The sequence below is a fragment of the Macrotis lagotis genome, chromosome 7 (assembly GCF_037893015.1).
Source record: "Macrotis lagotis isolate mMagLag1 chromosome 7, bilby.v1.9.chrom.fasta, whole genome shotgun sequence".
NCBI classification, from domain to species: Eukaryota; Metazoa; Chordata; class Mammalia; order Peramelemorphia; family Peramelidae; genus Macrotis; species Macrotis lagotis.
The window spans coordinates 166,401,658-166,419,332 of NC_133664.1; the positions used below are offsets into that span (position 1 = coordinate 166,401,658).

At 32.8% G+C, this 17,675-nt stretch overlaps 1 protein-coding gene across 6 annotated transcripts in view; it reads right to left on the minus strand.

Annotated features, from left to right (window-relative positions):
• Nucleotides 1-17,675, minus strand: part of SEMA3A (semaphorin 3A) — a 669,223-nt gene that overhangs the window by 22,078 nt on the left and 629,470 nt on the right. For all 6 annotated transcript variants that reach the window (XM_074194050.1, XM_074194047.1, XM_074194048.1 and 3 more), the window contains 3 exons: nucleotides 8,566-8,708; nucleotides 6,666-6,780; nucleotides 6,506-6,575 (listed from right to left, as the gene is read on the minus strand). In XM_074194050.1, the coding sequence (XP_074050151.1) occupies nucleotides 6,506-6,575; nucleotides 6,666-6,780; nucleotides 8,566-8,708 (328 nt within the window). The remainder of the gene's footprint in view (nucleotides 1-6,505; nucleotides 6,576-6,665; nucleotides 6,781-8,565; nucleotides 8,709-17,675) is intronic.

Below are 17,675 nucleotides of genomic sequence, written 5' to 3' on the forward strand. Positions count from 1 at the left end.
AAAATTAATAAATCTGTTTTGGTTGACTGAACTAAGTAGCATGCTTTAGAGAAAGAGCAGTGGCCTTGGAGTCAGAATAACTAAATTCAGGTTCCAAGTAAGCAATTATATGATTTGGAATCAATCCTGTCATTTTTCTGAGTCTTACTTTCTCTGAATTTAAAATGAGGTTAACAAGGTAATGTATTACCTACATTACAAACTTATTCTGTGGGAAGATTTTTTTAACATAAAGTAATATATAAGTGTTTACAATTATTATTATAAGGATGATTATGGAAAATCTTTAGTAATAGCACCACCCTTGTTAGCTATCCTCAGATGCATTTCCAAGAATGGTAAAAGATTGGAATGTTGTAGCTTTACTCTAACCAAGTTTTTCTGAAAGTGACACAACACTTTTATTACATTTGCCCCAGAAATAATCTAGTATATAAGAACATAAAGATGTCATTATATAGATTGATGTGTATAACATTGGTGGTATCAATAAGGCCCCCACAGTATAATGAAAATAATATTAGATCTGAAATCATGAGAAAGAATGTAAATCCTTTCTGACACTCTCACATGAGGTAACTGAGCTTCAATTTTCTCACCTGGTAATTGGAAATATGTTATAGTACTCGGTTTATAGAGTTTCTAGGTATTTTCAGGAGGAATTGTGGCAAACAGGGTTAAGTGACTTGCCCAGAGTCACACAACTAGTAAAGTTTGTGGATAGATTTGAACTCAGGAAGATGAGACTTGCTGACTTATGGTCTAGCATTCTATCCACTGAGCTAACTACCTGCCCTATGTATAGCTACTTCTTCATATAAATTGGGGACAGAATATAGATAGCACTTAGATATACTAAGCCCTTGTCATAATTATAAATTCTTCTGCATAACTATTTAGGATGAAAGACTAACACTGAAGGTTTTTCCACAAACATCATTATTATATTATTTGTGAGCAACTGAATTATGTTTTACATTTCCAAAAATACTTACCTCAATTTGAGTCTATAAAGTAGGTGTAAAAACATCCTTATTATAATGACAAGGACATTATACTACTAAAAGGTAAGCACTCCCGATATGTAAGGGATTATTTATTAAATATTATCAGTGGCAAAAAATTTAGAATGACTATGGATAATGTAGAGAATTTGATATTTGATATTTAGAAACATCCAAATAGTGATGTCCTTAGACCAATAGAAATTTGGAGCTAGAACTATGTTGAATAGTTTGGATGAATGGTGTAGGTTGGATAAACAGGAGAATATATTCTCATGGAAGATAAGATCATGAAAGCATACAGTATTGAAAATAGATGAAGAATAAGGAATATTTTGAAAATATAATTGAATTTGGTGAGAAAGTAGTGACACTAGTTCTTCAGTTTTTAATTGTATTACCCTGTGTGTGGAATATTGTGCTATGCCTGGTGATAGACTAAGAAAGAAATATATAGAAAGGAATTAGTATTCAGGTAGGAGTTGACCTAAATGATCTATATACTCATATCTAGATTATATAAGGACACAGAACATTAGTTTATGTTTATAGAGTTTTGTCAAATCATTTTAAAAGTTTGATCCTTTTCACTCTCATTTATACTTTATTTCTCTATCACTAAAATATTTTAAAAAACCAAACCCTCAGTGTGTTCAATATTTTGTCAACTCTAATAGGGAACTCACAAATACTTGGTCTGTTCTAACAATTCTTCTTAACTTCCTTTCCAAAAGTTATCTTAGCCATTTTCATGTATAGTACTTTGGGGACCAAGGGATTAGACTTTAAATATGGTTCTCCCTTGTCATCAATGCTAAGGATATGTTGCTATGAAAACACTGGCAGGTTTATTCCATTTCTCATCTTTGTGAAGATTTCCTTCCCTTTTCCTCTATAAATGAAATGCTTTGAGAATTATCTATCTTAGTTGGCAATCACTCCCACATTTCTACAGAGACACTTTATGAGGTAATATTGCTTGTACTCTCCCAACATCCTCCTCTTTAACATTTAGCAAATTATGTTATATTCTAAATCAATTTTCCTTCTGGCTAACATGGTTCTTTGTGAAGAACATCAAGAGTTTTCTGGCTAAGATGATTTCTGGGACCTTTAAACTTCCTCATTTTAAACTTTCTCATTTTTGGTATCAATAGTTTATTTGAACACTTTAGAGCATTTTAATACCTCTCATTTTATCCTTTCTTCCAGTTTGTGTTGACTTCGCACATTTCTGTATCAATAGTCTATTCAAAGATAGCTGAGGGAGAAGTGATTTCCCCTATTTGATAACTAGTTGTATCCTAACATTTATTATATAGTCAAATTTCATTTTTCCTGTGATAAAGTGCTTACCACATCTAATGTTTGAAAGGCAATGCCGTATAGATTAATAGAAGACTGGTCTTTGAGTCAGAAAGTTCTGAATTCAATTTCTTCCTCTCATACATGCTAGCTATGTGATCAACTAGCTTTCAGTATTCTTAGGCAAACCTCTAAGACTATGAATTGATGAGTTACTGATGTAAATTAAATGAAAAGGAATATTCATGCTGGGAGTTTCTCATACCAATGAAATGAGATATATGTATTTTTTAAAATGGTGCTCACCATATCCAGTACCTTCCAACTCTTTTCTGGAATGAAATAATCATAATATACAAGTGGAGGGAATGGTTCTGGGTATTTTATAAGTCATTGACCTCTTTTATGTCTGAATTCTGAACTATATTTTACAACTTTTTTTAACCATCCTCTTATGTGTCCACCTCTGTATTGAAATCATCAAGTATTAATGAATATGTTTAATAATTTGGAAATTCTTGATAAATTCTCCATAAAATTTATCTACTTTGTCCTCTGTAACAGATGTTATATAAAATACAATAATCTACATATGAGTCTTTTTGGTTTTTCTCATCAAGGGGACTATAGAGGAAGTTGACCAAATGTTCTAAGAAATTATATTTCGTGCTACCTTTGTTTGCATAATGTACATAATCCTGACAATTCCTTTTTCTGCCTTTCCAAAGAGAATCTTCCTTGAAGTCATCCTTCCATTTAATTGCAACTTCTAAATACCTTCTGGTTTCATTTTTAGTGAGAATGTTAATACTGATATGGTTCAGTCCCTTTTATTGATCATTGCACAAGGTTTTTGATTTTTAAGAACAATTTAATAAATGCTTCAAAATGATTGAAACAAATAAACTATTCTGGATGGTTGGGGGGAAAAAACCTGATTTTTAGCATCCCTGTTCTCATTTCTGCTACTGTAACTTGATTGATTTACTGCTTGAATAATTGCAGTGGAAAGGGGCCATCATGGACCAATGGTCTTTTTGCATTTTTCTTTGTTTCTTGAGATGCTGTGGTAACATAATTCATCACTTCTTAGTGGTCAACATATTGAGCTCATATGATAAGTATTTTCATAGTTAACAACTTTCCAGGACAACGGGGGCTCAAAGCTGTTCTACCACAATAGAACATACCAGAATTTGCAACATATTGTGTAAGAATCTGAGAATATTTGCTTATCATGTTACCTTTTGGAGAATTTTTTTAAATTTGAAGTTTAAGCAAGATTATCTTCAAAGTAATTACTACTGTAAAAATCAGGGAACTATTTTTCCTAATGATGAGATAAAAGTGGGAATTTGATTCAAATTGCTTGGATTACCTATTGACTTGTCTTAATTCTTCATTTTCTTTTATTTTTGCAGTAATAACATCATTAAATCAGTTTTGATTTTGTACCTGAGATGTATTATAATACAGGTGAATTCTTTTTTTAAAAATGGAATGTATGCTTATGTTTCAACCAAATCCTTTTCTGTAGAAAATCTGTGCAAAAAGTGATATTATCGTGAAAGATATATACTTTTAATTTTTGGAAACTGTTCAAAAAAGGCCTACATGTAAGGAAAATATAAAAATTAAACTTTAATAGTTCATAGAAACCTAAAATTTAATGTTAGGTAGTGTCTGTGGATTTATTTTTATTGTTTTATAATCTGCTCATTTCTCTTTTAGAAAAAAAAAGAAACATGAAGAAGTCACTTTTGACTTTTATAGAGCTACTAAGTTTTCATGTGCATAGATTGAACCAAGCATGACTGGAAGTTTTGGTGGTTCTGAGTCATTGCTGCTTGTTAATTGAGATGACACATGAGTAGCATGTCTATTTCTGTGTTTCCACTACTCATTAGGTATAAATTCTTAACAAATAATTGTTATTAAGTTACTCTTATAGGCAAGGCACTGTGCTAGAGATGACTAAAAAAAACAAAACTAGTTTCTGCCTTCAAATGGTCGGGATAATACATATATATGTACATATGAATTTATAGTGTATCTATGTAAATAAGTTCCTGCATATGTGTATGTATGTATGTATATTTCTATATATGTATATGTCTGTATATTTGAATAAAGATGATAAATCATTGTAGAAGGCTACATAAATAGGAGACAGCAAAGTATAGTGAAAAAGATACAAGTTTTGCAATCAGAAGGCTTGAGTTTGAATTCTTGTTTTGCTACTTTTGTGACTTGGAGAATTCATTTAGCCTCTTAGGGTCTCAGTTTACCTCCTATGATATGACGAGTTTGTATTAGATGGCTTCCAATTTCCTGTCCAGCTCAAAATCCTATGAATAAAGCTTGAGCAAAGCCTCAATGCATGAGAAAGATGCAAGCTAAGTTATAGTAAAATAACCTGCATTAATTCAAAAAGTTAAGTACAGTAAGGATTGGGAAACTTTTTTTGGAAAGCTCAGTAGGTAAAAGGCAGTACTGTAGAGAAATATAGTGATGGTTTAGAAATTTATATTAAGGAGGCAATAGGAAATCATTAAATATTTTTGAATAAGAGAATAAAAACACCATAATTGCATTTTAGGAATAATAATTTGGCAGCAGAGACTGGACCATTTGGGGAAATGGATGAGAAGAAGATAAGTACCTGAAGTAGGGTAATGGGAATTTCAGTGTTAGAAATGGGGAAGAGGATGTAGAATCTCCACAGCTTTGAAGCTGATTGGATGTTGGAAGCAAGGGAGAAGAAAAAACTAAAGAAGATTCCAAAATTTTTGAGTCAGGCTGACTGAGAAGCTATGATTCCATCAACAGTGATAAGAGAGGTAGGAGAAGAAAGAGTCTTAGGGGGTGAAAATGATAAGTTGAGAAGTGGATATACTATGTTGGAACCAACAGAGCATTCAGGTAGACATGTCTAGCAGGGTATAGGAAAAGCAATATTGGAGTCTGAGGAGAACTGGATATATCATTTAGGGCATTATTTCCATATAAGTTAAACTTAAATGAGATAGCACTGAGAGAAGCTATACTTATAGATCAGAAAGAGAAGAAAAAACAGTGAAGGAAACTGAAAAGATATGCTAAAAATTGGGCAAGAATCATTGAGCAATGACAGAAATTAAGACAAGAGTATAAAAAGGTCAAGGCACACAAGAGGCAGAATAGCCAAAAAGGGTAAGAACTTAGGCATGTCTCTGGATTTGTCCATTAAGAAATGAGTAAGAATGATTAAGAAAATAATTTAACTGAAGTGATTAGTACAGAAGCCATAGGAAAGGGAACTGAGGAGTGAATGAGAAGTGAGAAAAGAGAAAAACTGAAAGCTGAATCCCATTTTTTTATTCATTAAACTAAAATATCTTAATAGTATGGGCATAACATATATTACATTTAGTATATATTTAAAATTACTAAATATTAAATATATATATTATATATATGCCTTAAAATAGATTTAAATGTGACAATTTGAGGCTTCCACAAAGTGCAAAGTAAGGTGAGTGAATTTGTGATACCCTATTTCTAAAAGCACATTGGCTTTCAGCTGCCCTAAGAGTTTTTGGTGGGCTTTGTTCCTCACTCCCAGATTGATTTTTGTCCACAGAGAAAATTAATTAGATATCTAGATTATCTTTTTCAGATGGAATGAATTCAGTGTAAGCTACTTAGGGATCTCTTCCTTATTTTATGTCCTTAGGAACATTTGTTTAAAATACAGTTTTCCAAGGGGCAGCTAGGTGGCGCAGTGGATAGAGCACCGGCCCTGGAGTCAGGAGGACCTGAATTCAAATGCAACTTCAGATACTTAATAATGACCTAGCTGTGTGACCTTGGGCAAGTCACTTAACCCCATTGCCTTGTAAAACCTCCAAAAAAGCAGTTTTCCATATTTATAGTTGATCATTCCATTTTCTGAAACCAAAGCTATAAGAAGGTCCATGAACCATACTAACCAGATGCTTCATTTTTAGTAGCAAGAAGGATTCTTAACTTGTTTATGTTTAATATATTCTGCATGATCTCATACCTGTGTATAAAATACTTAGGTTCTTGTTTCCTTCAACCACTGAGGCCCAAAAGTTCAAAGATCAGGAAAACATGATTTGAAGATATTTTCAATAAGCAGTTATTAGAAAGTACCTAATAATTTTGTAAACATAATACAGTAAACATAGTACCTGGAAGTTGTAAACACTCCATAGACTATTGGATTTTTAGGATCTTTGGAATTCATTAGGAATACATCCTCTATATGAAAGAGAGTAAGAAAAATAATGTTATTTTATAGTCTTAAGAGAGTCCGAAAAAAATATGTTTAGAATGACATAAGCTACTTACGTAATTCATCAAAGTGAGTGTCAATGCCATTAGGCCCTGGCACTGAACAAATAAGCCGAGCCTTAAGGAAAGTTGTCCATTTATTAACAAGACTTCTGTGTCCACCAAAGTCATTCTGAAAGGAAAAAAAATTTATAGCTATGATAGCATTTCTATATGAAATAATGACTAAGTAGGTCAATAAAAATGACTGAAGATAATTTACCCTATTTTGTATCCTAAGGTAAAGTTCAGATATGTATTAACAATTTCACATTTTAAAAAATATTATATATTATTTAAAGTAACTACAGATTCAGCTTTTGGAATTAATAAAATCCATTCCTTCACTATATGATTAGATTCTATAAGATGCATTTTTATAATTAAAAGGATGAATGAGAATCTCAGTATTTGTATTTTCCATGCTAGAAAAAATCTCTCACACATATTGCCCTCTATAGGCAGTCATTCCAAAGAATAAAAAAGAAAAAGATAAAAGTAATTCAGCAAAACCAACCAATACATTGTCTAACGATTTTTAAAATATTTCTATTGTACATTTGTAGTACCCCACCTTCTGTGTAAACTTCTAACAAGTATTCATGGTAATCAACATTGGAAATACAAACTGTTGGTTTTTGAAGTTCCTTTGATTTCCTTAGGTATATTTCAGGGAAACATTTAAAATTTTTTTCTTAATGAAAATTTTATAAATATCCAAATCTTCAATTTTTTCTATTTTTTTTTTTTTTTTAGGTTTTTGCAAGGCAAACAGGGTTAAGTGGCTTGCCCAAGGCCACACAGCTAGGTAATTATTAAGTGTCTGAGACCAGATTTGAACCCAGGTATTCCTGACTCCAGGGCCAGTGCTTTATCCACTGCGCCACCTAGCCACCCCTGAAATGTTATTTCATAAGAAAATATGCAGCAATTTAAAATTATAATTGTGCCTGTGTTATCTCTCAGAATTTGGAAATGATATACTTACTAGTTTCCTGAAGAAACTCTTAGTCAGGAAGAGAAAGAATTCACATTGAAGAATTGATTTTTATAAATTTATTTCTTAATTACACTGATAGAATTTCTTTGGAAGAATGCCTTTTTTTGAAGAAAAAAAAAAGGATTTTGTAGGAGTAGTTTTACCAAGTACAAAAACACTCCTGTAAAAGAATGAACATAAAGCCTGGAGATCTAGTTTGATTTCTACCACTTAACTTTCCTGTGACTCAGTTTCTCCTAAGAAAGTTGCTTCAGATGATCTTTATGTTTCCTTCTAGCTTTAATACTTTAATAAAGTTTGCCTGTATAAGAAGGAAATGGGGACACATAGATGTGGAAGCCACTGTTCATTAATATATCTATATCTGTATCTATCTATGTATCTATCTATCTATTAAATGGAAGGGGAAAACTATCATTTACACTTATATTAGCTTCATTATAGAGTTGTTTTGAGGAAGGTATTTTTATAATGAACCATACACTATTATTTAAAATAGAATATCACCATCTTATGCATTTAAAAGGCATATTTGGATTATTTTCCATGCCAATTTTAATCAATAATATATGCTCTAACATTACCTTTCATTATGAATTAATTGCTTCCTATTCATTTTTTAATATTTTAAGTATCAGTGATTTCATTAGTGAGGGTACTTTGTTCAGTGATGCAAACAATAAATCCTCTAAGTTTTGCCTTAAGTATCTGGCCTTCATCTTTTTGGCTGCAACTGAAAAAAAATTCATCACCTGATTCCTGCTTCCCTCAATTCTAAGATTTTAATTTTCACTGATATAGCTTATGATACCTAAGATAACCTACATGCCATCAGCCTAGGATTTGAATAGAGGTTATAATTATACAAATTCCAAAAGATATTATGTCAAATTTCATTATATTGCACTCTTTTCTTACCTTACATATCTGACCTATTCTAGCATGGGTAGCTTTTCCAGAATGTTCTCCATCTATAGCATTTTCCCGGAAGAAAAAGTAGACTTTGTCATCTTCTGGATTGTCACTCTCCGGGATAAGGTGGACACTAATGAATCTTGGATCTGAGAAACAAAATGGAGTAGTAAGTTAATTCATATCACATCAGAACAAAAAGTACTTAATCTGTTACATTGAAGTTTCTTTTTTACTATCCTAAAAGATCCCTACTGCAAATGAATCTTACCCTATTCACTTCAGTTCCAATGTTTCTTAATTGATATTTTCCTACAGACATTTCAACATCTAACATAAACTTCCATTTGCAATATCACAAACATCTTGGTGATACCATGATTTAGCAGAATGAGAATATCTCTCTTGATTTCTCAGAAATCCGTATCAAAAGAGAAAGAATAAAAAAAAGAAGTCATAATCTTGTATCAAGGTAAAGCCTGGGTTAAAATCCCAGTTCTGTAACCCAAAGTATAACTTTGGGTAAGACTTTTTTTTCTTTCAATGAGGGTTAATGATTCTATTATCTATAAATCACATTTATTTTTTATTTACTTATATGTATGCAGGGATATTCATCTGTGTTTTTTTAATGCAAGCTCTAGAATATAAAGTCCTTCAGGGCAGATACTATTTCACTTGTCTTTGTGTTTCCAGCAACTATAAAAATGCCTGGCTCTTAGTAAGTGATCAGTAAATGCTTGTTCAAGAATTAATAGCTGCCTTGCTGAGTTTCATGAGGTACACCTAGCTAATAAAATATCCAGGCTCTGATATGGATGCCCCAATCAGGATTCATTCTAAGTTATTACCATGAGATGAAAACAGAAATGCAATGGTGGTCAAGAGATCATATATTTAAGGTGTCACAAGGTATGAGAACAAGTTATTTTTTTTACTGATAGGGGGAGGGGAGAATGGATGCAGTAGCCCTTCCCCACAGAATGATTATCTCCACTCCTTACTCTGAACGTAAAAGCATCTTTCAGATACTCCTGCAGTAGATCCCAGTTGCTAACAAAACTGGGACAGGAAGGTGGAGGAGTGGTCAGTAAGGACAGAACAATAAATGGGACCTCATAAAGGATGAAATAATAGGCCATTTTGAGAGAACTCCTAGTCTACTTGGAATTATTGCCCAGCATTACAGAGAAAAATATTTGAAAGAAATGTAGAGGGGCCTCTTGTTCAAAGAAGGTTGAAATAGACAACTTCTGAGAATTCATGATTCTCTGATATGTATTTTAATATTTAGTATAGCATACAGTGTTAATTATGCAGAAATACAAATGGATACTATAAAAAATGGGTCAAATTGAATAAATTGAACAATATGACCCAAATTTTAATCAGGCAAAAGTGGAGTCTACTATTATAATGTAGTATATTGAGTATTGGCCAGAAATAATTTGAAGTGGGATTCATAGGGCAAGGAAAAACTTTAAAGGCTTATAGAATAATTATTTGTATTATTTCCATTTTATGATATAATACCTATACAAAGTCCAATTTGATCATGACTACAAAATGAATTTTGTTATTTTAATTTCCTCATGAATTTAAAATGTAAAATCTTAGAAATCAGAAAGCATCAAATAAATATTAAGTGTATTATACTTTGCTTCTATTATATTTCCCTAAAACATATTCGGAAAAAAAGCAGTCATATCTTAAACTAGTCCTCCTTTATTCCTCCAAAAGAAATTCCAGTCCCAGAACTACATTAAATACCCTCTCTATATTTTTTTCAGTCTTGATCCTTGTGAATAATCACCACTCATATGTATTCTTTGTTCTTAAATGTCAATGTTATTTAGGAAATATGCATGCCTTAGAAGGATTGGTTGGTGGAATTGGATTGTTTAGCCTAGGGAAGAAAAGATTTAGGGAAGTCATGGCTGTTGTTTCTAAGTATTTGAAAGGCTTGAATGTAAAAGGAATTCAACATATTTTTCTTGGCACCAAAGGGAAGAACTAAGAGCAATGGGTAGGAACTGGACAGGGGGCTGATTTTGGCTCAATGTAAGAAAAAACTTCCTAACAATCTTCTGTCCAAAAGTAGGCTAAGTTGCTTTGGGAGTCAGCAAACTCCCCCTTACTGGAGGTGTTCCAAAAAAAGCTGGATGACCATTTGTCAGCTTTGTAAGAAATGTCAAGGGGTCTCCTGCTCAGGTAGGGCTAGAATAGACAACCTCTGAGACTCAACAATTTTTGGATAAATACTTTAATCTTTAGAGTAGTATACAGTGCTCTACCCTGCCACTCTACCCTTCCTCCCCTTTTGATCATTTAGGAATATGAATGGATTTTATCATCACTGAATCATAAAAATATGCTCTGAGTTTTATCTATGCAAAATGGAATATACTATTACATAGAATATTGAGCATTGACCAGGAATAATTTCTAAGTAGGATCCTATAGCTCTGAATTTTTTGGAGGAGGCTTGTAAAATAATTGTTCTTCTTCCATCACATAATACAAACTATTATTAATAGAAGTTTCTCAAAACAATATATGTGTATAAGATTGTTACTATTCATTTATGGCATGCTTGAAGTAAAGTTATCTTAATGTCTTTCATTTTCCTCCTTTCCCACAGAAAATACTCATCTCTTCTATAGCTTTCTCTCTAATTATCCATTTTACCAAATTCAAAAAAAACCCCATCATTTTGCTAAACATGTCTCTAGCATTCCATTTACATAAAAATGCATTTTATCTCTCTCAATATTCAATCATATGAAAATAATCATTGGAAAAGAATTAACAAACCATTGATCAAATTATGTTATTTTCAGTTATTCATTCCAAGCAAGTACTAGTTTACCCAGATTTGATTTTTTTACTATATGTAGATATGTGACTATCCAACTAATTAAAATTAATCAATAGTTAATTTTCAGAATTAGAACTGAAAACAATATTAAGCATATTCTTAAAGAAAGTTCAATCCCTTACATCAGATTGGAAAAAAAAAATTAACACCAGTGGTCAAACATTACCATCATTCTGAAAAACCTTGGCCAGTTTAAGAAGTTGTCTTGCCTAAAACTCCCCATGGAAAGATTTACAAAAACTCACTTGGGATGTTTTACTTTATTAGTTGAGCTCAGATTCCTAAGAAAATCCATGGTATTGCAGAAGCTACTCCCAATGAATGGGAAAGAGAAATGAAAATCTAAACAGTTTTTTTTAAATATTAAACTTCACTGCTCTGTAATCCATTAAAGGGCATGGTTATTTCCACTCTCCAGATACAAATTGCTGGTTTCAACATGGCCAAACCCACCCAAAATAATTGACACAAACTCACAGATCTTTTAATAATGTAAGCAGTTACAGCACTTCTATTTACCATGGTTTTTTTCCACAATGAAATTTTATACCCTCACCCAAGGAAATTTTTTTTCTTAATCCCTGATGACAATGGCTTCACAAAAACTTGAAGTTTCTACCATTTGTAAAAATTCCTTGTGATTTGAATCAGGAAGTTAATGTGAAAGGACATTGGAAAACTGCACTTCAAAAGAAAGTGGCAAAATCCATTTAAACAAGATCAAAGTACATTAATCTCTCCAGCATGAAACCATAGGGTAAACACTCTGAAAGGTAAATACAATTGGAACCCTTTCTCTGATCTGTCTAGCTTTGATAGTGAGCCTCCAGGGAAAGAACCTCTGTCTTTGCCTGTGTTGCATATTTCTGAATACACTGAAGGAGCTGAACAAATAATCACATTGAACAATCTTGTAGCTAGTGCTATCAAATGAAATAAAATATGCAATCTTTATTCATGATAATAGTAAATATGCACTCCCCCTCTCCCCAATCCCCTTTTCCCCTCATGATATTATGCTGCTTTTCATCCCAGAGTTGGCATCTCTTGGAAAAATGTACTTTGGTTCAACACCTGCCACTAGTAACAGTACCACTTTGTTCAAATATTTTCCACAGCTGCAAATTAAACTGTCCTTCAGGTGCAATCTCTCACTTAATGAAAGTGACACCTTGGCACAGGACATGCTGCTCCCTTTATGATTCATTTGGCAGCCTGTGGTTATTTAAATAATGAAAATATTTTGCTGTTCTCAGCACTTGAATCAATTTGAAACCTTTGTATGCTATCATTCTAGCCAGCATTTAGCAGGCCACCCTGTTTCATCCTGTCAAAATAAAACAAAGAAACTACTAAACAAAACCCTCCCAAAATTAAAAATAGCAGAGTTCTAGAATTACTAATCACGAAGTTTTTAGTTCTTTTAAACATAAAGCACAAGAATGGAAGTCAGGACATATGCATATTTCTTGAACACACTATATACATGTAGCCCAATTGGCTACAGCATGAAGTTAATGAGGCCAAGGTCTCATATTCAATCCCCATATGGGCCAGTTAGCTTCACACAATGAAAAAAATATATTTCCATAGTTAAAGGCTGCACTCCTAACCCCAGCCAATCACTGTACAATGCATGCTATAGGTCACAAAGTAATTCATACAAGATCTAGAGGATGACTCAGTGCAATCTATCAACACTAGTGGAAAAACAACTCCTAGCACATGACCTCCTGGCTCAGGAGCATCACTATGATATACGGCAGGAAAAATCCCATAGCTTTCCAAATGTATTTATATGTTTTTATGTGAGTATAATAATGTTTTTCTTCATCTACTTATATATGATACTATTGAAAATGACTCCTATCTGAGAAACTGGAAACAACTCTGTGAACTTTAAATACTAGAATATAAACTAAAAAGTCCTTCTATTCCTATTCCAGGCATATATATGAATATATTTGAATATAAAATTTTATATGGTATAGAGGTAAATCAAACATTTTGATCTTTTGTTTAGATGTATATATTAAATTATATTCTGATAAGTTTGTGCTGGATAAGAAATACATAGAGAAATAGCATGAAATTGCAGAAGAATGCTTGCCTTGGAAGATCAAGTATGATTCTCATACTACCTACCTGGATAACCTTGACCTTTATTTTTCAACAGTTTCACTTTTGTAATCTCAGTTTTTTCAGTGACAAAGTTATAATGTTGGACTAGATTATCTCCTAGCTATAAATTTAGAGGATTGTACAAATAAGTTTGGAGTTTATATTATCTATGACTTTCAGATAAGAAATATGCATGGTGTAAATTAAATTACTAGAAAATTAGAAGCAATGGAAACTCTAGTGTTAAGAGACTAGTATTTAGTATTGTGAAATCCATTCTCAGATAAACTAGTGATTAAAGTAAGAGTTAAGTCAACTTGTCCAACTATGGTCACAATACTGTTATAGTTATTTGTTTTTCTGTTTTACATGAGGGAAGGAAGACTAAAATTAAGAAAATGTGCTAAAGGCCTTCTTGATGATCAAGAATATGAGTAATGCAAAAGTAGCGTCATCACTATATGGCTAACAGCCTAACAGCCTCTTGTGCAAAAAGGTTACTACTACAGTAAATCCAAGAAGCAGAACACAGATTAGAAAGTGAGGAACAAACACTGGGAAAGTCAATTTGAAAATTGGAAAAAATTCATCTTGACTCAAGCCTGAAGATAGAACTAATGTTGTTATGTGGAATTTTCTGTATTCCTTTGACTGCTACTCTATAGTGTACAGTTAGATAGCTTAGTTGTCTCAGTGAACAGAGTCCTGGACCTTTATCTTCCTGATTTCAAGTCCAACCTCAAACATTAGCTTTGTGACCCTGGGCAAGTCATTTACTCTTGTTTGTCTCAATTTCTTCATCTATAAAATGTGCTGGAGAAGGAATGACAAACCATTCTGGAATCTTTGGCCAGAAAACCCCAAATGAGTTCTTGATAAGACTGAAATTACTGAAAAATAATCACAGTGAATAAACCATCTTTCCCTTATTTGTGTAAAAATTCCTGTAGAAAAAGATAGACTTAGAGCTAGAAATCTTAGAAATCTTCTTTCATCCTCCTTATTGCATACCTAAGGTAGCTGGGGCCAAAAGGAGATAAATGGTTTCCTCAAGATCACAAAGGTAACAAGAAACAGATTGTATTTCAATCCCTCACTTGAAATCCAACACTCTTCTGTGGACCAATTGTTGTTGTTGTTATTGCAATTATATAAGTATTGACCAAGTAAGCTGACTTTTTGAGCTGATTGAATGATTTGCTTTTCTAATAAGATTAAGTAGAAATATTTTTAAGATATACATATGTGCATATTCACATACATACTTATGAGTATTTATGTGTGTATGTATTTTTCAGGGGGAAAATTCTTGACTAAATTGTATTAATTTTAAGAATTTACAAGACACTTTATTCTTAAAATAATTTTTGAATTAGAAGATTTCAACAAAGATTAGAAAATGGACATCCCTTTGCTCAAATAGAAATTGGATATTTTTACATAAATATTCATGAAAATTAAATTCTACTTTTTTCATTTCCTAGGGCATGCTTTTAATGGAGATGATACACATGGAATTAACCATACTTATTCCCATAAAATAATTGAGATAAATTTGGATAAGGTAGATAAGATATATAGTCATTGGTGTAATGCTAAGAAACTATTGTTCTGAGATAATAAGTAATAAATGCAACCTATTCATTCTATGACTTCACACCCAAACCTCTTCTTAAATGCATTAGTAGAGATTCAAGACTTGTATTTTTCTAACCTAACTCATTTTAATTTCTAGCACATTTTCCTTTTCCTTGCCAGTAAGATAATCAAATGCTTTAGACATTCTGCTTACTCTGCTATATTGAATGAAACTTGAAATGAGTGCAAGTCAGTGCATGTGATTTATTTTGAAAAGATTCGGTGCTTAAGCAAGGAGCTAAAAAGTCAACCCACATAAGAGATATAGTACAGGCATGATTTAAATCTCTAGGAGAAGAAAGAAAACATACCAGTACTTCCTTTTAAGTCCCTCTCCAGTCCACAGCTCAGTCTGGCTTTTAAGAGTGAAGGTTTAGTTGTAAATGGAATTGGGTGGCTAATTTGATGCTTCTTGGCTAAAGTTAGGAGGTGTCTTATATAAATAGGTGACTCTTTGAACTTTCTGAAAACCAAATTGTTAATGAAAGTGAACTCTTAATTAATAGCCTGCATGCCCCCAATTGCTAGAGATAGCAAGCCACTGTGAATACTCTAGATAGGGAGCTGCCCCAGGAGCTAGGAAGACCTAGACTCAATTCCCACCCATCTCTTACATAAACTGGCTGTATGACCTTAGGAAAGTCACTTAATCCCTCATTGCTGTAGGCAACTCTTCTGGGTTGCAGATAAAATTTCAAGTAGGAAAAAAAAAGGATCACAGATATTTAATTCAATCTGCAATTTTTGAAAACCTTTTGTTTGCTGCACAGCAATAAAGACCATCTAATACATAACAAAATAATGAATTCTTGGAGTGAGATGCACATTTAGAGGTCATCCAGTACATAATCAAGAATTCTGTTTACAATATCTTTCCACTTCAGACTACTTTCTCCTTGGTCTCACTGTTCTTACTCTTGGTCAGCAATAAGGAAATGTTTTCTCATTTCAAGTCTTTATCTATCCCCTTCCTCTCATTGATTCTAGCTTTTCTTCTGAAGCAAAAAAGAAAAATCTAACTGATTTTGTTTTTTGATAAACTCTAAAACAATTGAAAACAATTTAACTTCTATTCTGTCTACTCTTCTGCAGATTAAATATCCATAGTTCTTTTGACCAATAAAGCATGTATTCCAGTACCCTCACTATTCTGATGATGAATGTTTTAGCTTAGCACTTTTCTCCCTAAATTGTAGTACCCATAACTGAAAACATTTTTTCAGGTACAATCTGAATAGGACAGAGTACGACAGTACTGCTACTTCCTTTGTATTCAAGGAATCTATGCTTCTCAATATGTAATGTTTACAATTTTTTAAAGTGTCTACTCTCTAGCTTTGAGGTTATTGCCTTAATTCAAGTAAAAGATAAATCAGTGTCAACTTTCATCTCAATTAGAACCAAAGTAATTTTCCTGACCATGCATTCCTCTTATTTAGTAAATTCCAATAGTTTCCTCCTATTTTAATTCTAGGATTAAATATAAAGTCATTTGTCTGACAAAGTAAGGATCTCACAAGTGGGTTCTTCCATTCCTTTTCATACTCCTTACATTTTAGTTCCCTTTACAGATTCTATAATTGAACTTTTTTGACTTACTTTCTATGTCCCACACATGATACCTGATCCAACTCGGAGCATTTGTATTGATCATTTCCCATGAATAGAAGACTATCCATTCACTTCTGGTCCTTGAAAACTAATAATAATGTTTGTCCCTCGTTTTTGAAAAAGACCATGACATCAGGAGGTAATGCCATGACAAACACATGAATTGGATTTGAGAGAGGAGATGCTGTGCTAAATCACCAGTCTCACTTTCTCCTCCAGAACCATCTGAATCAGAATGACTGGAAATGACCCTGGGACAATCAAGATTAAAGGATTTACCCAAGGTCACATAGCTAGTAAGAGTCAAGTGCCTGAAAACAGATTCAAATTCTTGTCCTCCTGACTTCCAGGTCAGTGCTCTATCCATGAGCCACCTAGCTTCCCCACCTTGAAAACTATGGCTTCCTTCAAGCTAGTGCAAATAACTTCCTTCTGCAAAATCACTACTGAAGTCTTTCCCTTTAAGGTTAGTTTCCATCTAACCTAAATTTATCTTGTATGTAACTTGACATTTATGATACCTCCTTAACCCATTCCTTGATTAAAAGTGTGTGGTGTAGGGCAGCTAGGTGGTGAAGTGGATAGAGCACTGGCCCTGGAGTCAGGAGGACCAGAGTTCAAATTCAGCCTCAGACACTTAATAATTGTCTAACTGTGTGACTTTTGGCAAGGCACTTAACCCCATTGCCTTGCAAAAACTAAAAAAAAAAAATGTATGGTACAAAAGAAGAGCTTAATTAATGCCTTTTGTTTATTAGTATCAATTCAATTTTTTTGAGGTTTTTTTGTAAGACAAACAGGCTTAAATGGCTTGCCCAACGCCACACAGCTAGGTAATTATTAAGTGTCTGAGACTGGATTTGAACCC